The 22831-nt window shown below is 37.4% G+C and overlaps 1 protein-coding gene across 1 annotated transcript in view; it reads right to left on the bottom strand.

Moving 5' to 3' along the window:
• Positions 1-22831, bottom strand: part of plpp4 (phospholipid phosphatase 4) — a 131323-nt gene that overhangs the window by 24153 nt on the left and 84339 nt on the right. Inside the window, exons 4-5 of the mRNA XM_051916212.1 lie at positions 16271-16334; positions 10684-10808 (exon numbers count right to left, since the gene is read on the bottom strand). Coding sequence (XP_051772172.1) covers positions 10684-10808; positions 16271-16334 — 189 coding nt within the window. The remainder of the gene's footprint in view (positions 1-10683; positions 10809-16270; positions 16335-22831) is intronic.

The raw sequence follows: 22831 nt of genomic DNA, 5'->3' as shown, positions 1-22831 counted from the left end.
CAGCTTTCCATTACTTTGACCAGTCTCCCATTCCCTACAGCTCTGAAAAACACCCCCACAGCATGATGCTACACCTCTGTGCTTCACAGTTGGGATTGTCCTGTACATGAGCAGTGCCTGATTTCTTCCAGACATGATTCTTAGAACTGAGGTTCATCAGATCAGAGAATCTTGTTTCTCACAGTGTGAGAGTCATTTAGGTGCTTTTTTTTTGCTAATTCTAGGGGTGCTTTCATGAATCTTTAATGAGAGGCCTCCATCTGGCCACTGTGCCATAAAGCCCAGCTTGGTGAAGTGATGCAGTGATGGTTGACTGCAATTTTATTTCATCTAAAGCCTAGGGTTTCATTTGTTAACATTAGTTAATGTATTAACTATCATGAACTACCCAACCATTTGTCAGTATTTGTTAATCTTTGTTAACATTAGTTAATAAAAAATACAGCAGTTCATTGCTTGTTCATGTTAGTTCATGGTGCATTAACTAATGTTAGGGACCTATAATTCCCCTTTTACAAGATGTAATGTAAGTCTCTGGTGTCCTCAGAATGTGTCCGTGAAGTTTCAGCTCAAAATACCCCACAGATCATTTATTATAGCTTGTCAAATTTGACCCTATTTGGGTGTGAGCAAAAACACACCGTTTTTGTGTGTGTCCCTTTAAATGCAAATGAGCTGCTGCTCCCGGCCCCCTTTCCAGAAGAGGGCGGAGCTTTAACAGCTCATGCTTCAGTTGCTCAACAACAACAAAGCTGGAGAATCTCACGCAGCCAAAATGAGGATTGTCAGTAACGGTGTTCAGCCTTACATTGTTCAAACTGGAGTCGGACACTGATGGAGAGTTACAACTTTTAGAATGCAATTGGACGTTTCTAAATAGTGGATAAATTTATGTAGTTGCTGTGGAGTTGATTCAACTCATCCACTAGCATGTGCCGTCATGTTAATCTTTTGTGCAAATCCAGTGTTGAATTGACCCTCGTTTGTGAAGCAGTCTGGTGTAAAATGACGGCATGGCAACAACACTCTACTAAAACAACTCTAAAGCAGCCCAACATGGCCTCAGCCCCTTTGTTGCGTGTTCTCGGGGGCGGGGTTTATGTAAATTTTAGGGTTAGTGATGTCACTAACCCTGGAAGAAACTTGTTGTAGTCACTACCAGCCGTTTGTTGTAGTCCTTAAAAAGCGATTTCTGTAAAAGAAAATATCTCCCTTTGCATTGAACTTTGAGTGTCGTAACTTTGCAGATGTTGTTTATGCTCAAACAGCAACATTACACACTAACTAAAGTTAAAAAGGTGAAATCATAATCAACCACCCCAAAAAAACAAATACAACTCTTGATTTTAATAATGTATTCGTAAATGTTGAAATTAACATTAACAAAGATTAATAAACGCTGTTGTAATGCTTAAGATCCAGAGAAGATGAAGACGAAGAATGTAACCCCGGGTTATCGTCGTTCTAAACCCCGGGTAAAGGAACGTTTCACACTTGTAATTTAGAAGCGGGGTTAGCACCGCTTTTTACCCGGGATTATGAAAAATGTCAAATGCTGACAGAAAACTCGATAAACTTGAAAGTACTGCCTGCAATACGAGGATGCGCAATGCCAGAGCTGGGTAAACAGGTCACGCATTTATCCAATCAATGACACTGACACCGCAAATATGCAAATAAGAACGTTAACCCAGGGTTTAGGAATGTACAATGTGAAACGTCAGTTTATGAATACCCAGCATTAATTGTTAACCCCGAGTAAATTATGAGCAGTGTGAAACGTGAAACACGATAACCCATGGACTCCGTTTACCCGGGGTTTAGAATGACCCAGGGTTAACTATTTCAAGTGCGAAAAGTCCTAGGGTTTATTAGAACAATCCAAATACTAAGCCAATGTGCGAGACAGTGTGTTGAGACACAAACAATACCAGACCCCAAACTGAGGACGAACAGGAACTTAAACACACAGATGATTAGCTCAAACGATGAACAGCTGTGATGATAGGTTAGTGTCCATGGTGACTGATGAGTGGTGGCAAATGAACAAAGAAGACACGTGACAAATGAAAACAAACTGAAGGTCCATGAAAACAAACCAACAGAAGATGACTGTGACAGCTGTAGAAGTGCAGTTCATTATTAGTTCATGTTAACTAATGTAGTTAACTAATTAACCTTATTGTAGTGTTTTTTTTTGTTTTGTTTTTTGTTTTTTTAATGTCAGTTACACATTTTTGATTATGTAAGCCAATAACTTACAATGTTGCTTTCTGTACTTCATGATAGAATATCTAAACAAGCATATGCCTACATTCATAACTGAAAAAAAAAAAAAAAAAACATTACTCAGGGGTTGACAGGTTTTTAGTCTATATTGTTCTTGATGCAGACATCACTTTTCTTATATTAAAAATGAAGTTTACGCAAGCCCTGAACCGCATGGTGAAAAAAAAAAAAAACTTGGTGGGGAAGGGAAAAAAACGAAAACTTATCTCGTTATTTCGAGATATTAAGTCATTATTTCGAGATATTAAGTCGTTATTTCGAGATATTAAGTCGTTATTACGACATAATATCTAGTTATTTCAAACCATTAAGTCGTTATTTCGACATAATAAGTCGTTATTTCGAGATATTAAGTCATTATTTCAACATAATAAGTCGTTATTTCGAGATATTAAGTCATTATTACAACATAATATCTTGTTATTTCAACATAAACACAAGTATAATAAAGGACACTTGTTATTCAATGTCTTCAGTGGCGCAACAGTATTGTGTTGGCTCGCAATTCCAGCTTTTACTGCAATCGCCGCGGTTTCGAATCCGCCTTTTGCCGAGTTCGCTCTTCTCTATTTTCCCATCACATATCAGAAAGGCATTTACTTTCAATACAGATTTTACCGCGATCGCTGTGGGTTCGAATCCGCATTTTGCCGAGCTCGCCCAATAATAAAGCTCACTCCTATTTTCTCATCACATACATTTTCAATAAAATGAAAATAATGTTCAAAAAGTGGAAATAAAATGTCAACGAGTGTTTAATAATATTAAAAGTGTTTATTGGGTAGGGTTAAGGGAAGGTGTAGGGAGGGTTTTTAGGCAGCATCCATTTAATACTTTTAATAAATATAATCATTTACACTCTAATATTATTGCATCCTGTTAATGTACAAAAATACTGAGGTGCAAATAGTATCTGACAATACAATGTACAGCATCTAAATACTATTTACACTTCTTGCAAAGAACTGATACTTTTACATGGTGTAAATAGAATATATCGCTATTTTCACCTACTGTAAATAGCATATCGTGAAAATGCTGCTATTGTCACTTAGTGTAAATAGCATCTACAGTAGGGGTATCAAACTCATTTTAGTTTGAGGGCCGGATTGAAAAAAAATAACCATATGTGGGCCGAATTACCTTTTTCTTATAATAAACTTAGTACGCTGATAGTTGCATTAATATTAACCATATAAACAAATGAATTTGCAATTATTTTTTTTTTTTTACAGCGAAAAGACTTTTTAAAAGATTTTTATAATAATGCTTTATTTAATATTTTTTATTAGCATCTATTTTGATTTTTCATGGCCAATTCCAATTTTTATTAGAAGCAAACCGTCCGATTCTGATACTGGTTGCAGATTTTTTTTTAAAGCAAATTTATTTGTTGTTTATTTTTTCACAGGCCAAACTGGCCTTAAACAGAAAATATGTGTAGCTCTTTGATATTAGAGGCAAACACTGCATTTTTATCATAATCCCAACAAAGATGTTATGCACATGAGCATGAGCAGTTGCTTTTAATTTGAATTAGTGAATAATTTCAAGATTGACAGCAAAGACAGCCTGGTCTGACTTTAGCTTTGTGAAATTATGCTACATAACAAAACAAAATCAGCAGACGGACTGAATGAAAATGGAACAGCAGTGATATAGCGTTTCCATGGTTACCGCTATACACACAGCAGCGCTTTTTACTACTACTTTATACGGAGATAAGAGGAAAAGCCATCAAAACTTTTCTGAAGACAGTTCCCTTCAGAGATACATTCATATCATCCCACTTTAATATTTATATTATTCTTCCTATTTTTCGCGAACAGTGCATGTTACAGTATTTTCTCTGCTGGCGCGTCTGTTCTCCTCTTTGTGTCCGTGTTCAGCGTGTGCCTGTGTTAACGTCCTGTTTACAGACTTCGTAAATACACAAATTAAATTTTGGGAAATAATTACAAAGCAGTTTGTTTGCAAGCTCGGAATAAAGAACATTTCAAAAAACGTTTTTGGCCCCTGGACTAGTGCATCTCTATTTTTTTTTATTATAGTTCAAATCAGATTGGACACCGGGCCTTAAGTTTGACACCCCTGATCTACAGCTTTTTGCACTGTAAATTATTTTATTTACTATGGGCTATGGACTAAACAAATTTAACCTCAATAAAGGTTAGCCTGGAATGAATGCAAATGCCCATGATAAATCTCTGGGATTTTGGAGCACCAACTTGTAACAGTAGGTCAACATAACTATTGCGTTCTTTAATTGATTCCCTGTCTTATTCTGCCCTCTAGTGGCTAATATCGAAAGAGAACATGCTGCTAACCCGACCCAATAAATACTTTTAATGTTATTAAACACTCGTTAGGCAGGTTATTTCCACTTTTAGAACATTATTTTCATTTGTATTGAAAGTAAATGCCTTTCTGATATGTGATGGGAAAATAGAGAAGAGCGAACTCGGCAAAAGGCGGATTCGAAACCGCGGCGATTGCAGTAAAAGCTAGAATTGTGAGCCAACACAATACTGATGCGCCACTGAAGATATTAAATAGTATATGTCTTTTATTAAACTTGATAAACAATAACAAGTTATTATGTTGAAATAACGAGATATTATGTCGTAATAACGACTTATTATGTCGAAATAACGACTTAATATCTTGAAATAACGAGATATTATGTTGTAATAACGACTTATTATGTCGAAATAACGACTTAATATCTTGAAATAACGAGATATTATGTCGTAATAACGACTTATTATGTCGTAATAACGACTTAATATCTTGAAATAACGAGATATTATGTTGTAATAACGACTTATGTCGAAATAACGACTTAATATCTCGAAATAATGACTTAATATCTTGAAATAACGAGATATGATGTCGTAATAATGACTTATTATGTCAAAATAACGACTTAATATCTCGAAAAAACGAATTAATATGTCGAAATAACGAGATGAGTTTTCGTTTTTTTCCCCCCTCCCCACCAAGTTTTTTTTTTTTTTCACCATGCGGTTCAGGGCTTCAGAGATTCTGTAAAAAAAAAAAATGCACCTTACTGTTGCTATTATAATAACATATGCATCTGATTGACAGATAAACCATTCACTCATATTTCACTGTTGATATTAATTTTGTAGATAGTTCAGCGAACAGTTTGTTTTATACATTAAATTTAAGGAGGGTAAACTTTATAATTCAGCTGAATTGCACAAATGCGTTTTTAACACTTACATGTTCTTGCTCCGTCTTTGCAATAAATGCACATCGTTTAATCAGTATGGTATTTTACTTTATCGTATTTGCTTTAACTTCTCAGCTAATGTCAATGGTATTTACCCATTTAAGGTGTGGCCAAACCTTATTAGCCTTATATATCAAGCCTTATTTAGTGCGGTCGGGATCTGAGTCAGGACGCTTTTGTAAAAGAGATTCTTAATTCATCTCAGTGAGACTCATCTCAAACACTTACTTGTTTTACTGAGAGAGAAAAAAACCCTCCAAAATAACCAAACATAACATAACAATAGCAACACTGATTCATCTTGAGTGTCTTGGATCTGTGCATGCCTGCAGCTATTTTTTCTATGAAAAATAACATTTTCAGGATTCATTCATTCTTTCATTATAGGATTTTAAGGGAACAAATAATGTTGATAAAACTGCACCCAAGTCTTAATTAGACTGGCTTAATTTTTGCTTTTGATGAGTAGGAGGGGCAATAGCAAAAGTCTATTTGCTTCTCGAAAGTCAGTTTGCTATCTTGACAAAAGCAACTGAAAATGACTTTCGAAGTTTTAAACTTCTGTTAGTCAAGCCAAGGGCTTCGGGGAAGGCTAAAAAAAAGTATGTGTTACAAAGTTAGACTTTGTAGTTTCTGTTTTAATTTTTTGGCTTGTCACTGTCCTAATATGGAATAAATGCATTTATTTACAAGCATTTGCTCTCTACACGATGAAATAAAGAATGATTGTGCCTGCAGTAAGTGCCAAGCAGCCATAACATCTGAGACCAAAGCTTCTTTCAACTTAATAAATTCACCATCTCTAATGCACATGCACAAACCTCAAGAGTAGCAGACTAATAAACCGATAAAACAACTTTTCCATCATCATTTTCTTTCTTTGTTCTTCTACAACCACTCTGAACAGTTTAACATCTAAGTATTCTCAGAAAAAATTGTGAAAATATATATATATTTTTTTTTACGTCTATACATACCAAATGCCTTGAGAGTTTTTTGAAATAAAGTACAGATACTTTTATTGATTATAACCATGCAACAAAGGGTATTTATATTCTGAGATTCTTTATGAGTCACTCAATATCACAGTCTTTCACAGTAAAGGCAAGATCCCTGTGCTGAACTATAAGAGTGTTTCAAAGCAGAAGAATCAAAAGGTTTTGTACAGATGGCACGCAGGCATGATGTTTGGCTGTCATAGTAACTTTTATTCTTCTTTCTTTAAGCGTTCTGTAATATTCTTTAATTCAGCCAGGATTGCTTTTATTGTGGTTTCATTTTGTTTTGTTGTAGATCAGTGGTTGCCAACCACTGTGCAGTGCTGGGGAGGGGGGAGCTGAGGACAAGGGTTTGGAACCACTGCTGTAGATGCTTTCAGTGTCCTTGACAGCAGATTATGTTGTTGTCACTTGATGCAATTACCTTTAAAAGTCAGTAATGGTGTTGCTGTGTGCTGTTCAATATCTTATCACTTTTCATATCTAGATGGTGCTGGCTGAGCAATCACACCATTACCACATACTGCATGGCACAAGCTGATTGGCCTGATTCTGAACATTTAAATAATCTGGTTCAGTGTCCTTTTTTTATTTTTTATTTTTTGCACTCTTCCCTCGCTAACTTCCCTCCATCTCATTCACGCAGATGTACATCACTGCTTACGTTGCTTGAGTTCCCGCTACTGGTGGAACCCTTGCAGTGTGTTTAAATGGAACTCCCTAAGCTCTTGACCACTTAGAATCCGATATGAAGCTGATTTATTATTTACAGTTTTTTCCTTTTATGCATCATTCTATAGGCCTTTATGTATGGTTGGGCTGTTAAAAAATTAAATACAGACAAATATTAAATATAGATATAATAATATATTTATATTAAATATAAAATATTTAAAAATAGACAAAAAAATGATAACAATATAATAAACTGTAACAGTCAGCTTAAGGTAGCTACAAATCAAAATGACTCCAATATCATCTAGCGAGAAAACATGCATTTTGCATTTAACAACAACAGCACAAATAACAGCAGCAGCAGCAGCAGTAAGGCAACATTGTTGCTTGAGGAAACATTGAATAAGCTTTGCCTGAATGAGAACATTAAAAATGAAATAGGCATTGGCATGAGCTAGTAAGAGGAAGCAGAAAAAATTGTTCATGAAGTGCAAATCAGACAAAATGCAACAATGAGTAGGCTATTTGAATACATTTTAGATGATTTTAGTCAAAAAGACTAAAAAAATTATGGTAACACTTTATTTTAAGGTGACATAGTTACACACGTTACATGTACTTACTGTAGTAATACCAGTAAATTCTGTATAATTACAAGTAACTAATCCTAATCCATACCCTAGTTCTAACCTTAACCATATAGTACATGTAGTTAATTAATATTACACAGTACTTATTTGTGTAATTACAATGTAACAACATCACCTTAAAATAAAATGTAACCAAAATTATTAATACAGTTATTACTAATATGGTTTAATTGCTTTGGACAAATAGGTGGTGCTGTTACCATATTGATGTCATGTGGTCAGTGTGAGGTGACAATGACACAAGTTTTGTGTCAATATCTCAAAGTGTTGCAGAGTTACAGCCTCAGAACCAGCTTGGCATCATGCCATCAATTCTGCTGAAAATCGGACCAACGGTCTAGAAGGAGTTAGAAAAAACAGGTTTTCAAAGAATTCCAAAATGGCGGATAGCAGTTTCGAACAAATATGGCAATTTGAACAAAACTAATTGGTATCGTTGTTCACGATATGAACCAGTGTCATTAAAATTAATCAAAAGCTATTATGATTTTTGGAAATTTCATTATACATTTTGACCACAAGGTGGAACTGTCCCAAAGCATTTTCAGTATCTTTAGGGCATGGTGCTGATGATACATACCAAATTTCGTAACAATATGCTAATGCGTTCATAAAATATAGCATTTTATGATTAAATTCAAAATGGCAAACGAGAAAAATTGCCAATATGGGTCAAATGGGTATCATTCGACTCGGTATGCTGCACCAAACTAAAAGAGACCAGTTTTACCAGCAAACCATTCAGAAGTTAGCCATTTTCATATCTCCTGACCAGTAGGTAGTCCTAGGTGGAAACTATGCAAGTAGCCTAAGGTCATGCTTGTGATGACATCCATTTTGCTCTTCATTCAATCTGTTTGCGTGTTTTTCAAGAAAGGTTTGGTCTATCAAAAAGCTTTTAATAAATTTTTGCCAACATGGTGTCACAATGATCTGAGCCAGTTTGGGTGAATATTTGACAGGCCATCTAGAGCCTGAATAAAACTGCTCCTTCCCCCCAATGCCTCCAGGTCCTATCTACTTCCCTTAAGTCCTATCTACTTTAATTGGGAATTACTGAAATCTCCAAACTGCTTGACAAACTCACGTGAATAGCATTTTACAAGTCTGCATCCAGTCTGGCTCTCATTAATGAGGATTTTGCTCAAGCAGACGTTAAAGCTCATATATCAGGTTCATCCAGTAACACATGTGCAGTCCTAAGCGCAAGTCCTTGCAAATTCCGTCATATTGCATGTCGCAGTTTCCCATTAATAGTAATGTGAGTGAACTGTCTGGTATCTACAGTCTTTGTTTCATGCTTAACTCCATCTATGAGAGTGCCATATTTCATATAAGCATATAAACAAACTCTAAACATATAAAAGCATTCTGCTTCTTCACTTTGATTACTCAGTAAAAGAGTATGTAACACACAGAATGTATGTGTGTGGCAAGGATCATACATTAGGCTATCTGGTTGGTGCAAACATATTTTATGTTACACGTATGAATCAAATTAGGAAGAATGGCCGGTTGGAGATGTTTTTATCTGTGTTGAATATTTATATTTTCAGAGGCTTTCAATGTGGTGGGTACATGTCCCACTCGCAAATTACGCCTATGTCAGGAACGCTTCGAATCATCATTATTGTGCTTGTAAAGTTAAAAACACAAGCAGTGTCATGCATGAGCAGTAAAGGGTGAGAAGATAATACAAGGAGTGAATAATTAAGCATATAAGCAAAGCTAGCATGAGAATATGCATTTTGAGTCAATAACAACAGTAACGCAGCAACAGGAAAGAGGATATAGCAAACATAGCTTGCATGAGAACATGTTTTATATGAAAATTAGGCATTTTAATAAACAATTTTAAGCTTGCAATGTGATTTCATTTGTTACACTAACACATAGTGCACGTTCTAACTAGGTAAGTTTGAGCCTTATTGGCTCAGGCACACATACTATAACTGGTTTAGGTCAATAGTTAAACAAACCTTAGGGTATGGCACCCAGGTACACACTACTCACTTGCAAGTCACTAGTTAAATATCTTTGGGCTTTGCTAGCCCAGATAGCTACTAGATTTTAAGCAATTCGGCATAGCAGACGGCATACACAGATCTTGACAAAAGATCTGCTGTACTGTCCTATTGTCTCTCTGTTGTGAGGATTTATGTATTTCTATTAATGCAGAAGCATGTTTTACATACTCACAGCAGCATGCATTCGTATCGACTTGTATTGTGTCATCTCATTTGTTTCTGTCTTGTTGAGGAATTTATGTACGCCTGTTCATGCAACAGCACCACATCTTACATGCTCACAGCACTGTCTGTGTATCTAATGGCAATAAACAAGTCAGTTCTTTAGTCTGCCAAGACCTATCACATTATCATATTCATTAACGTGTTAAAACTATTCAGAGAGTTGTGATGATTGAAATATACATATATGCTCTACCATGGTGAAATTTTATATACTAGACATTAGACACTTACACTAGTAACTAGACAAAAATGAAAATAAGGCTATTTCTTTCATAATAAATGACAACACAGTCGTCTTCATATTTTAAAATTGACTTTCCCAGCCCAAACACAAATGTCCGGGATACAATGGTCACAATTTATTGCTGATATGCAGTAAATGTACAGGGGAGAATGAGAATATGCAAAATGTTTGTTTGCATCATTGTAGCTTGGTGCTGATTGGAGCAGCTGCTGCCTGTTACAACTGACACCACTCTCAGGTTTAAAAATGTAGCCAAATAAATTATTTTTTATAACTAAAGCATATCATGAATGTGTTAAGCTTACACATTGGCACTTACAGGACGAATGGCTGCTGGGAAAACTCTTCCGGCCCTCAGACACCAGGTCTGGCTCTCCAGTACACAGCATCTTGGCATTCATTTGGCCATCAGGGAAACAGCGGTGGAAGTAGTCTGGCCTTGGCCTGAGATTAAGATCAACATCAGAGATCTTAGCCAATGGTAAGAGTATGATTAGAAATATCAGCACAAATATCCTAATACATGACTGCAAAACTCAGTTCCTGGGTGGCCACAGCGCTGCAAAGTTAGTTCACACATACACATACCAGGTGGTACAGCAGTCACATGGTACAAGTAGGAACTCTAAGAAAATTACCAGTTTATAAGATGTAATTACAAGTTCTATGAGGATGTGAATGCTTTTTACAAGTAAGAATCTCGAAATTATGGTAATTACGACATGGTGTGAACGCAACTAAACTGCAGGGCTGTGGCCTTCTAGGAATTGAGTTTTGCACCCCTGCCCTAATACAACTTTATACAACAGAGGTCTTCAACCCTTCTCATGGGGACCCACTGTTCCGCAGAGTTTATCTCCAAACCTAATCAAATAAACCTGAACCATCTAATCAAGTTCTTCAGTATTGCTTGAAAATCACAGGCAGGTGTGCTGAATCAGGTTGGATGCTACCGGAGGGAAATTGGTCCTTCTAGCACAAGAAATGCATTTTGGCCATGTCTAGTGATGGATGATCTGTTATCTAGTTATTAGATCACTGTATTTATTTAGGTGGAGCTTAGGTTTCCAAACCTCTGAGCTGCACAATAAACATCACTTAGACGTACAATATTTTACAATTATCCATGTTTTGTTTTTATATATTTCCTGTTATTCTGTTCTAGGCCTACTGGCCAACCATGTTTCCCTGCCTATAGCCCAAGACACTAGGAGAGGATCCAGCATCCTAAAGCAATAAAACATCTCAGTTATGTATGTGACCTTGCTTCCTTGAGTAGGAAATGAGATGCTGCATCAGTAACTGGTGCTATGGAGAACACCCTCCAGGTGCGATGGTTGTCTAAAGCCTGTATAGAATCATGCTAATTTATTTTAAGTGGGACTCACTGCATAGTCAAATGGCTCAATGGGTGGAGCTTGACCTAGTCCAGCTCCACCTCTGTGGATCTAAGCGGTGGAGCATAACCTAATTTGGTTTTAGCAATAGGGTTAAGGTTAGGGTTAGGGTGTGGTTGGACCTTCTAGCTCAACCAATTAGGTCCAGACAGGTTGAGCTTTATGTCCAGCTCCACCCATTGTCTCTGCAGTGAGCAGCCTCTCAATTATTAGCTGATGACACTTGCACTGCTCATTGATGTAATTATCCATGTTTACATGGATACTTTCCAATTGATGAATCTGAACATAGTTGTTTACATGAACGCTAAATAAAGTGATCAGATTGACGTGTGTTTTTATATGTCACAAGCTTCAAATTTGGTTTAAAAAGCAGATATTAATATTTATCTATTTTGGTCCTAATTAGGAGATAATGGCTACGTTTACATGCACCCAAATAATCCATTTGTAATTGGATTGACGGCTCAATCGGATTGAAAAACATTCATGTAAACACCTTAATCGATCCGATTGAGCTCGATCCAAATGAAATTTCGATCGGATTGGAAGGGGTGGTTTATTCCTTTTCTAATCCGATCCAACAGCAAAAAATTACCATGTAAAGGCTTGAATCTGACTACTTTCTCAATCGTATTCAGAAGTCTCTGGGCCACATGCGCAGTGCAATGTTGACACACATTAGGCAGTGTGCAAGTTCACGTCTTTAGTTGTAAAGATGTATGCCAACAGGCAGTGGCGTAGCTGTATCCCTTCATCATAATATTGGAAATCTTTCCGTTTTAAAACAAGAAGGGGAGCCAATGGATATCATACAAGAAGCAACGTGCAAACTTTGCGCAAGAGTTGTGCCGGTGAAAAAGTCTCAACCTTTCTCAGTATTCACTACAGAAATTGAAAGTAAAAAGTGACGGAGCTGTCTGACGCTGCATTAACGGAGCATATTCTCTCAGAGACGAATTTCAACATAATATGCTGATAACGGTATATAACTGTCTTAATTTATTCCATTATTTCTCTTGTGGCCGTACATATAGGCTAGTGAAACAAATGAGAATAATAGTATTTCGTGTTAAACAGGTTGTTTTTTTAAAGCTTGAAGTAGAGCTGCGCTTAATTTTCATTGATGACTGCGGTGTTAGGAAATATTATGGCCTACACTCTTAATAATTTTAGTTATAGGCCTATAATTCATTGTATAATAGACCTAAAAAATGTTTAAAACATTTTCAAAGATAGCCTAGCTAATAGCCTAATCTTTTATTATCCTCACAGCACGTATAATATTAATTTAATAATAAAAGAAGCCGAACCTAATAGATATAATAATAGACTAGAAAAATGTAACAGGCCTACATTAATTGGAAATACCAAATCCTCTTAATATTGCCAAGATTTGATGTTTTTGACAATATCTCTGGCTATCGTCGATACATGATCATCGTCTGTTGGTGCAACCCGGGTTACCGCAAGTGTGATTAATATGACGTCACACACGCAGAGCGCGTGCGCAAAAGTTTTAATCAGAATGTATATAAAAAAAATATAAACGAATATATGAATCAGATTACAATGTTTAGAGTACATGTAAACAGATCTGCAATCGGATTCAATTCATTCGGATTGACGGAAATTGGTGCATGTAAACGTAGCCAATGAGCACAAAAAGCTTTGTGCCATGATGCCTATATTAATCAAGTAGTAAAAACTGCACCCAAAATAAGGCGTTTTATGAGAGTCCGAAGCAAGCACATGTGACAGCATTGTCCTGCACCACTTCACAGATGATGAATGGAAAAGGAATTTTAGATTGCCATGACAGTGATTTATTATATTCATCAACAACATTAGTTTGTTCCGTGCGTCATACGTCATTACGCCATTTCTGCATCATTGCACATGTGCAAAACTTTCCAGTTTCAGTTTTTAATCGGATCAAGTGTTTACATGTCCCATCGAAAGGATTAGAAAAGGTTTATCCCACCCCTCTCAAACTCATTGAAATTTCAATCAGTTTGGGCATTTTTATTCTGATCGAGATGTTTAAATTGAGTATTTTTATTCGGATTGGACTTTTAAACCGACTGTAATCGGAATACAACGCTCCATGTAGACATACCTATTGATATCACTTATGCCTCAAAAAGACATGCTCGTACCATCACCCCTCAGAATTCCAACAAGGGAAGCGAAAGCAGGACAGAGGTTCACTTGCACTGCGTCAGTAGCTGACACTATGGAGACAGTATACCGCAGTATACCATAGTACAAATAGCTGCTGGTTTATCAGCCGTGAACCCTGCACAGACTGACAAACACAAATCTGAGCCCCACTCAAGCAGATAAAACCCGGGAGCCAGGGGTCAAACCAATATTAAGAGGGGTCTATCGCAACACAAATATCCTCCAAGGAAGCTGCTCTAAACAATACTTGGGAAGAAGTTACACTCTTAGTAGAGTTTGCATGAATGCCCAGAGGCAAAGTCAATTCATGAGCCCCATAAGAGGGATCTTCACCAAGCCAGGAATGAAATCCAAACTGGAAGGGCTCACTGATTGGGCCTGTAAGTCTCTGATCCTCTTAAGAGAGGATAGAGCCAATAGTAAGACCATCTTAAGAGACAATCTTGGGAAAAACTCCATGAGTCCGTCAATCCCAAAATAATAGTCCGTCAGTCCCTGAAGGACCATGGACAAATCACATGAAAGAATATGTGTAGGCTGTAGCCATCTCCACACATAAAGTGGGAAACCAAAGAATGTTTCCACTGGACCAACAGGGCAGCGGACTGGATCCAGCTCCCACTCCCTGCACCACAACACAAAGAGCCGTTATTTAAAAGAATGAAGACACTTCATAGAGGAAGGTAGAATTCAAAATGATTTCAGTTATCTCAGAAGAGAGGCCAGAACCAATAGACACACCTTTGCCTGTTCAAACCTCTGCCAGATCCCACTTACTACTTGAGGGTGTAACTTCCACTCTCTTTGCCTCACCTCGATTAGTTTTATCAGGTTTTGTCAGATCAGTGTGTTACCCCTGTCTGAGTCTGTCTGAGTATGTTGGCCCTTGTTTTGGTGTTGTTTTTTTTTGTTGTCGTTGTACAATCAGGATGTGACAATTGGTTAGTGTGGTATTTGTCCTGCCAAGCACGCATCGGTCAGTGTGAAATAAATCACACTGCTGGCATTATTAAATTTGCAGCACTCCCATTGAAAACAATTGAAAAAAATATTCTTGCTTTAGGAATAAATGCTTTGGTGGACACATGGCCCAAGTCTGCTCCCAAGTTCAGCCGATCTGGAACATGAATCCCCTGACAGACAGAGAGTTGTTCTGTACCTTAATAGGGAGTGAGAACACATCCCCCCTGGATGATTCAGATAAGAGATCACTGACATGTTGTCCAATCTGATTAACACAAGGCAGTCCCAAGTGTCCAGAAGGATTTTTTTCAATGTCAGAAAAGTCACAAACATCACCAACCGAGATGGGCATCCTTTCAGGCTCAGTAGGCTAGACGGTCTTCAAAGACCATGCCCCAGCCTACCAGAGGCATCCATCGTGATCCTCTTGCGATGACAGACTGGACCCAGCCAGGCAACCTGCATCAAAAACCTGGGTTGTGTTCAAAGCAATAGAGTACAAAAGCCCTTGCGAGTAACTCGAATAACTCTGTGGTAAGAATGCCAAGTTGGGGTTACCCCTCGATCATTGATCCACTGAAATGGTTTCAGTTGGAGCTAGCCCAGCGAAATTAAGAAAATATCAGCTGCAAAAGCCGGACAACACCTGGGATGGGGTCACTTCCTATATGGTTCCTTTCTCTGAAAAAAGAATGTATTTCTTGCCTCAGCAATAGAGTTTTCTTTCAGTACTAGACAACAGTTGTTGAAGCGAGACGAACCACGTCCGAATTGGTTTAACCTTGTTGTATGGTTTGTAGAACCCAGACCCAAACGTACTTCTTTCCTCAGAAACAAGGTGAGTCAAGAGTCATATAGGCCGTTAAGTGTCGCTTGAGCATGGCGATAACCCAAGTACTTCACACACATATCATATGTGTCATCATTTGTAATAAAACGTTCAAAGAAGGTTGTCTGAACATGATGCTCTAATGTGAGAATAGGAAGATGACGACTCACTACACAGGTCAGATAAACCACTTCCTGAAGAAAAGAAATCTGAGGAGTGATGCCGCGCGCACGTCCTTTGGAGATACAGGTGACGTGTGCCTCGATGGGTGGGGCAAGCGCCATCAGCCAATAAACTGCTGTGATTCTAGACAATCGTAATACCTGGAGTATAAAGGAAGTATTCCCCATACTTCCTTTACTTCTATTGTAAGTGCCTTACTGTAGCTGTGATTTTTTGTTTTATTTTGTAAAGAAAACTACAAAATGAGTCTAAAATCCTTTCTGTGATTCAATTTCTATTGAACCCGGAACATTGAACAAGTGGTGAAAAATTCTGTCGGAAATTGTATAGAAATCATGTTTTTACATTACCTGCCAACTATCAACTTGATGGTATTTGTGAAGACGCCATTCAAAGCTAGTGCGAGAGATACCGCTGCAAAATAGAGAAAACAAGAGAGGCAGATTAATAATGATTTTGTTACCAAGACAGCATTCATAGTTAAGACCTTTCTAATCTGATATCAGCCTTAAACAATCCACTATATTATGTCCTAAACAGCAACAGTTGCCTTCACAATTGATGCCTGTTAAATACTTATTAGATTTACATTTAATCATTTAACAGATGCTTTTGTCCAAAGCTACTTACAAATGAGAACAATAGAAGCAGTTAAACCAACAAAAGAGCACCAATATGTAAGTGCTGTGACAAGTCCCAGTTAGTGTAGCACAGTACATGCAGCAAGGTTTTTTTTTTTTTTTTGTTTGTCTGAATCAAAGCCATTACCAATGCAGGGTACATTACTTACAAACTGTGGCCCGTTACTCCTACAGTCAAATTATACAGTATGGCGAGAATTGTAATTAGTAACAATCTTTTACATTGCATATTTCAGATAATATAATCTGTCTACTTTTTGATTACTTTTGACATAACTCTTTTATCACATTGATTTGAATAGAATAATCTTATACCATATTTACATACAAAGAGAAAAAAATATACTTTTTTATATATATATTTCTTGTTATCAACAACATGAAGCACATTAAACATTAAATTACATCAGGGTTTCACAAACTGGAAGCCGTAGGGAACGATGTTATCATTACCATCACATATGTAATGGGCTTTACTTGTGATTCTGAAAGGAGTAATGCTGGTTGAAACTCTGTTTTTGACAGAGAGTGTAAATAGGGATGGAAAATCATGATTATAACTTTTTTTGGTGCAAAAAATTTTGCTAACCTCCAGAAACATAATATTAATATCTGAAAATGAATTTCATGAACGCTTTAAAGGGTTAGTTCACCCAAAAATAAAAAAAATTCTGTCATTAATTACTCACCCTCATGCCGTTCCACACCCGTAAGACCTTCGTTAATCTTCAGAACACAAATTAAGATATTTTAACGACTACATAAGTCATTATTTTGTTTTTTTTGGGCGCACCAAAAATATTCTCATCACTTTATAATATTAATATTGAACCACTGAACTCACATGAACTGATTTAAATATGTTTTTAGTACATTAATGGATCTTGAGAGAGGAAATGTCATTGCTGGCTATGGAGGCCTCACTGAGCCCTCGGATTACAACAAAAATATCTTAATTTGTGTTCCGAAGATTAACAAAGGTCTTACGGGTGTAAAACGGCATGAGGGTGAGTAATTAATTACATTATTTTCATTTTTGTGAACTAACCCTTTAAGGCTGAAGATGCAAAGGCATAATTTCCTGTAAAGTTGCTTTGAAATTTTGAAATGGACTGTTAAAAGTACTATACAAATAAAAACAACTTGACTTGCATGCATTTGTATGGCAAAATAACATTAAAACTAATTCTTTCTCATTATCACACATTTTTATTTTAGTCATGAGGTATAGAGGAAGTCAAATGCTTCAAAGGGGGGACCAAAATGCACGTCTCATCTGAACCACTTAATATGGACCAACTGATCTTGCAGCCCACTGGACTATCCAGATTCACTCTTCATGCAGTGCCAGTTTTCATGACACTGATGGAGCTGTGATTACTGTGGGCTCGCAAATACAAAGTATACTTCAATTCGGAATTGTTCTGATAGTAGAAAATTCTCTTCCGGAGGCATTATTTTAATGGCATAAAGTGAGATGCGACCCCTTCAATTTTTGGTTGCTCTCCCTCCAGTATTGTATTAGCAATGAACTGCTGAGGCAGCAGCCTATTGAATGAGTGGTCACGGTGAGATGATGCAACCCCTTCACTTTTAGGCTGTGCTTCTTCCAGCTCAGCTAGAGCTTAAATTCTAGAGACAATTGTTTCTTAGAGGAGTTGGTCATGGTGAGATGATGTGACCTTCCTCACTTTTCGGCTGCTCTCCCTCTATATATCTAGATGTGTCAGCAATAAACTGCTGAGGCAGTAACTTACTGAAGGAGTGGTCAAAGTGAAATGATGCGACCCCTTCATTCTTCAGTTGCCCTCCCTCCAGTTGGAGGCATTAAGCAAATGGCCTTGCAGTAACCATAGCAACCATTCCTGGGATGGCTATGATGGAGATGTGAGCAGGGCTATCGCTAAGATCAGGTGGCGTCTCTCTCTATAGCCTGTATAGCAATGTATTATTTCCCCCAGTATTGGAGTAGGAGGCATGCTGGCACACTTATATACCCGGTTATAAAGATACTTTCAGTTTGGGGATGGACAGATATATATAGAATATATAAATAATACAAATTTCAGTGTCTCCCCTAATGGTCCGTGGAGGGCTGACAGTAGAGGTAGATCATTTCAGGAAGTATCCCTCACTTCAGTCTTTCACCCAATTCAGTGAATAGGAAGAATACTATTCATTACGGATTCTCTGGAAGTATCTTTATTCTTTTCCTAGTGTATAGATCTGATGAATGAGAATTGTTTTGGGCAGGTCACATACAATACCAATTTCTCATTCCTTTACCAATTGTTTGTTGGGGTTTTAAGTATGGTGTTATGCTCCCATGTGAATGAGTTTCTTTAATGACCTCTTTCTTAGGCAAACGGAAGGTTGGTATGGGGTTGGGAGAGCTATGGATGGGTCATGGTGCATTATGAACCATCCTCTTGTATGATGCTCTGTATAGCAGTTTAAGCCCCCTTCTGTGAAGCCGCTGCCTAAGTGAAAGTGAAAGGTTAGGGTTGAACGAATGAGAGTTATCTGGGCAGGCACACCAGTTCCCATTCTATCATTTCGTCCCACAACCCAATTATTTATTAGGGTATTAAGTAAGGATAAGCACCCCCCTGTGTAAGGTTTGCTTTCTGTAGTATGTGGCATGGGTGCTAGTGGTAAGAGAGTGAGTTCTGTAGAGTTTGACTCCGGATTCCTCTGTATCTTATTCTATGACTATGTATATTACCGGGATATGTGTGACTGTTTTAGTGGAACTCCCCTGACAACTCTGCTCTTGCGCTCCAGACAGGTGCCTGTCCCGATTTTGGGACTTGGGCTACCTGTATTGGAGTTTCCCTGCTAACTGGGGATAAGGTAAGTATTGGAGCATAGAGCTCTGGGGCCTGTTGTCACTGGCTTCTAGGGAATGAGGCCATTGTATAAGGATGTGGCATAGGAAGCGGCCAGTGATGTTAATGATTATGCACAGTTCACAGCTCAGATGCAGCAGACATTTCCTCAGCATGGCGTAGTTGGTATTAACTTTCCAATAGCGTCAACAACATGACGCAGCATCGAGTTCCCTCTTAGGGTTACATATGTAACCCCGAGTTCCCTGAGAAAGTTAAGAGACGCTACGTTGGATTGCCATGCCTCAGGCACGCCTGCTTGTCATCGTCAGACAATAAAGCTGATGACGTCTAACACAGGCACCCTTTTATACGCACAGGCGCTCACTGTGACATCATAGTATTGCCGTTGAGCAATCAAGATTGCCGTCTTTTACACATGCTTCAGACACCAGTCACTTCTGGATGCATTCCCATAGCGTCAAACCATGACGCAGCATTGAGTTCCCTCAAAAGGAAATGTCTCAGAGTCATGAATAGACAAGCCTCAATTAATATAAGCAATATTAAATTATTTTAGGCCTAAAGGATAATAATCTTTTACCTGGCATAAGTGATATAACCAGCACTTCCTGTGGTGGTGTGGTATCTACACACACAGCCACACACTCCATTGAAAATGAACTGTGGGTAGGTTTTTCCTGATAAGCCCCCTGTGTTATACTTTAACATCTCATTTTACTTCTGCTGTCTGTCTCTCTACCCATTAAAAATGTCTGTCCATCTGCTTGAAGCAAAAAATGTTGAAGGGATGAAGGTTATGTTAAAGAACTGTTCAGCTCCGACTCGAATCAAAGCATAAAATGCATATTATATTACATTTTATACATTCACTGACATAACCTGGACCAATGATGACATTGATATTTTTACGATTCTTAATGCTGACTTGATTATTTTTTTCCAAAACCTTAGAAGCATTAAAAGCCAAACTGGAAAAAAAATGTTAAAAACTGTTATTATAATAGGTGTTATTATTTATTAACTTGTAGGCTATGAAATGGTACTAATGCAAGTTTGGTAAAAGTGTATTGTCACTTTTGTAGGAGAATATTAGCATATAGATGTTATCCTGAAAGCTAACAGACATGGACTGCATCCACAAAACTCCAATTATGACTTTTTTTTGAACTATTAGGGCAGAATATTGGATTTTTCCATCCAAGTAATCCCTAACTGCTTGACAAGTTTATTGTAACACCTGCATAAACAACTATTTGACAACCACAGTGCCTTTCTGAGGTGCAGGAGACAGCTCCTGTTTTTCCTCAAAATAACATTAGGTTTCTTTTAGGAATTTACTTAATTGGTTCAACCAGTGTGTGTGAGCTGAATAGCTGTCAACACTCTAATGTATGAACAAACAGAAAATATGCCTATAATTACTGTATTCACACTGCAGTTCTTCAGTGAACTGACTGACCCAGAATGTTACTTTCATTGTCACTGATTTGTTACTTTTAGTTAACAGTTAGTTAGTTGGACTGTGCTGGAGCTTTTTTCTCAATTCTTCACAGAAATTAAGTTTGAGGGGAATGGCGTCAGGATTAGAAAGCTGTGAAAGCTCCTCTACGAATGAAACATCATTAGCAGTAAGAGCTTCTATTCTGAGTCTCTGTCACCTGTTTAAACAGTCTTCTCACAATACACCATCTAAGATGCTTCATTGAAATCTCTGACATTTTTTAATTGAAGGGAAGAAGTAACTTGCCGTGATGCATGACCCTCCACACATGTACTTTACAAACTGAGACTAAATGTTCTGCTCATAGTCATCATTTCTTTCACCTATACTGGGTAATGGCGTCTTTTCTGAACACTTCACATCTGAAAGATCACATTGTGGTCCTGTTTGTCTTTCCGTAATGAAATCAGATTTTACATGTCCTCCTAGCTTTTTTGTAATTGCGCAATTTAAAACAACCATCTTAGTAGAAAATCACATGGAAGTTTCATTTTTTCTTCTTTTGAAGGTTATTTAATTGGATTTGTAAAACTTTCTTTTAATGGCTTTGACTTCTTTCACTCTTTCGCTCCAGTGACATTCTCAATTCAGTTTGGAATTTTCCATCAAGTCTATGTAATATTCATAATCACGTGTCTGAAGGCCACAGGGATTAATATAATATGTCTTAATGATGTTAGTTGCTTCAACTGAAATATGTGGAGAAAAGAAAAATATGCGACAAAAACGCCACAACATTATCATAGAAAAGTAATCCACATGACTTAAATCTTCTGAAGTCATACAATAGCTTTGTGTGAGAAGCAGACATAGATTTAAGGCATTATTCATTAAAAATCTTGCCACCTGCTGGAGCTCTCAAATCTCATTCAAAAAGTTATTTCAAACTCATTATGCCACAATCAGTCACAAGTGTAGTGAGTGGCATTTGGCATCACTGACATCAAATCAGGTGTGAAGTGTGTTGAAGCTGATATTTCAATAAGAGTGAATGAAATTTAAGAGCTACAGCGAGGAAGAGGCTTTTATTGTATGCTTTAATGGTACTCTTTTGGTATTTTTCGTAATAGTTTGTGTCTGACAGTAAAGATGTTTATTTTCATTGTATGGAAAAGAGTAGTTCTGAGAATTCATTTGGGTTGAAGTTTCTTTTCACATTAGTGGGAATAAACCCTTTAACAGAATCCTCTTTTTCAAGTAGGTAATGGTAACAGAGTGAATTTTTTTGGACCGCACAGATATAATCCTGTAGAGTAGAAACATTAATTCAACAGTCCCTTATGTGAGCGTGTTGGCCCTACACAAAACAAATAAAAAACCCATCGCATTCCCAGGCTGCTCGTTGAGGCTTAAAGCAAATAGTTTGAAATGTTAAATGTGTACAGATCCCATAGTGTTGGTTTTTGTGTACTCTCTGCAGAATGTGTGATTACCATGGAGACAAATGGTTGATTAAACAAAGAAATACGGAAACATGGTTTTGAGGAACAACTTGAACAAGCAAATAAGGCAACAAGGGAGAGCACGTGTAACCATGCAGCATTTGAGATTCTTTGGGAATTTGCGGCGTCAAAAATAGGAATGGTGTGTTTCCTGAATTACTGGGTAGAGTGTATGAAATCAAATCAAATAGGTCTTTACAACAAAACACAGTAATTACAAGTGGAACATGCATTATGTCAGTATTGTTATTATTGTACAATGCTTGGAAATGCCTTCCATGAAAGACCTGTCCCTTGTTTTAAAAGGAGCAATTTAATGTAATATTCACTGTCATAGGGTTGTGCCGATGGACGATATCATAGAGAGACACCATCGTGATGCCCGCCCCGCTCCGCTGCGAGTCTTGCGAGTCGACATTATAGACTGTAAAAAAATACACACACTAATCCTAGTCTCTTCTAGAGACTATAGTTA

The sequence above is a fragment of the Ctenopharyngodon idella genome, chromosome 13 (assembly GCF_019924925.1).
Source record: "Ctenopharyngodon idella isolate HZGC_01 chromosome 13, HZGC01, whole genome shotgun sequence".
Taxonomy (NCBI): Eukaryota; Metazoa; Chordata; class Actinopteri; order Cypriniformes; family Xenocyprididae; genus Ctenopharyngodon; species Ctenopharyngodon idella.
Note: the sequence above shows the minus strand (reverse complement) of the source record. Positions and strands in the feature narration are given on the sequence as shown.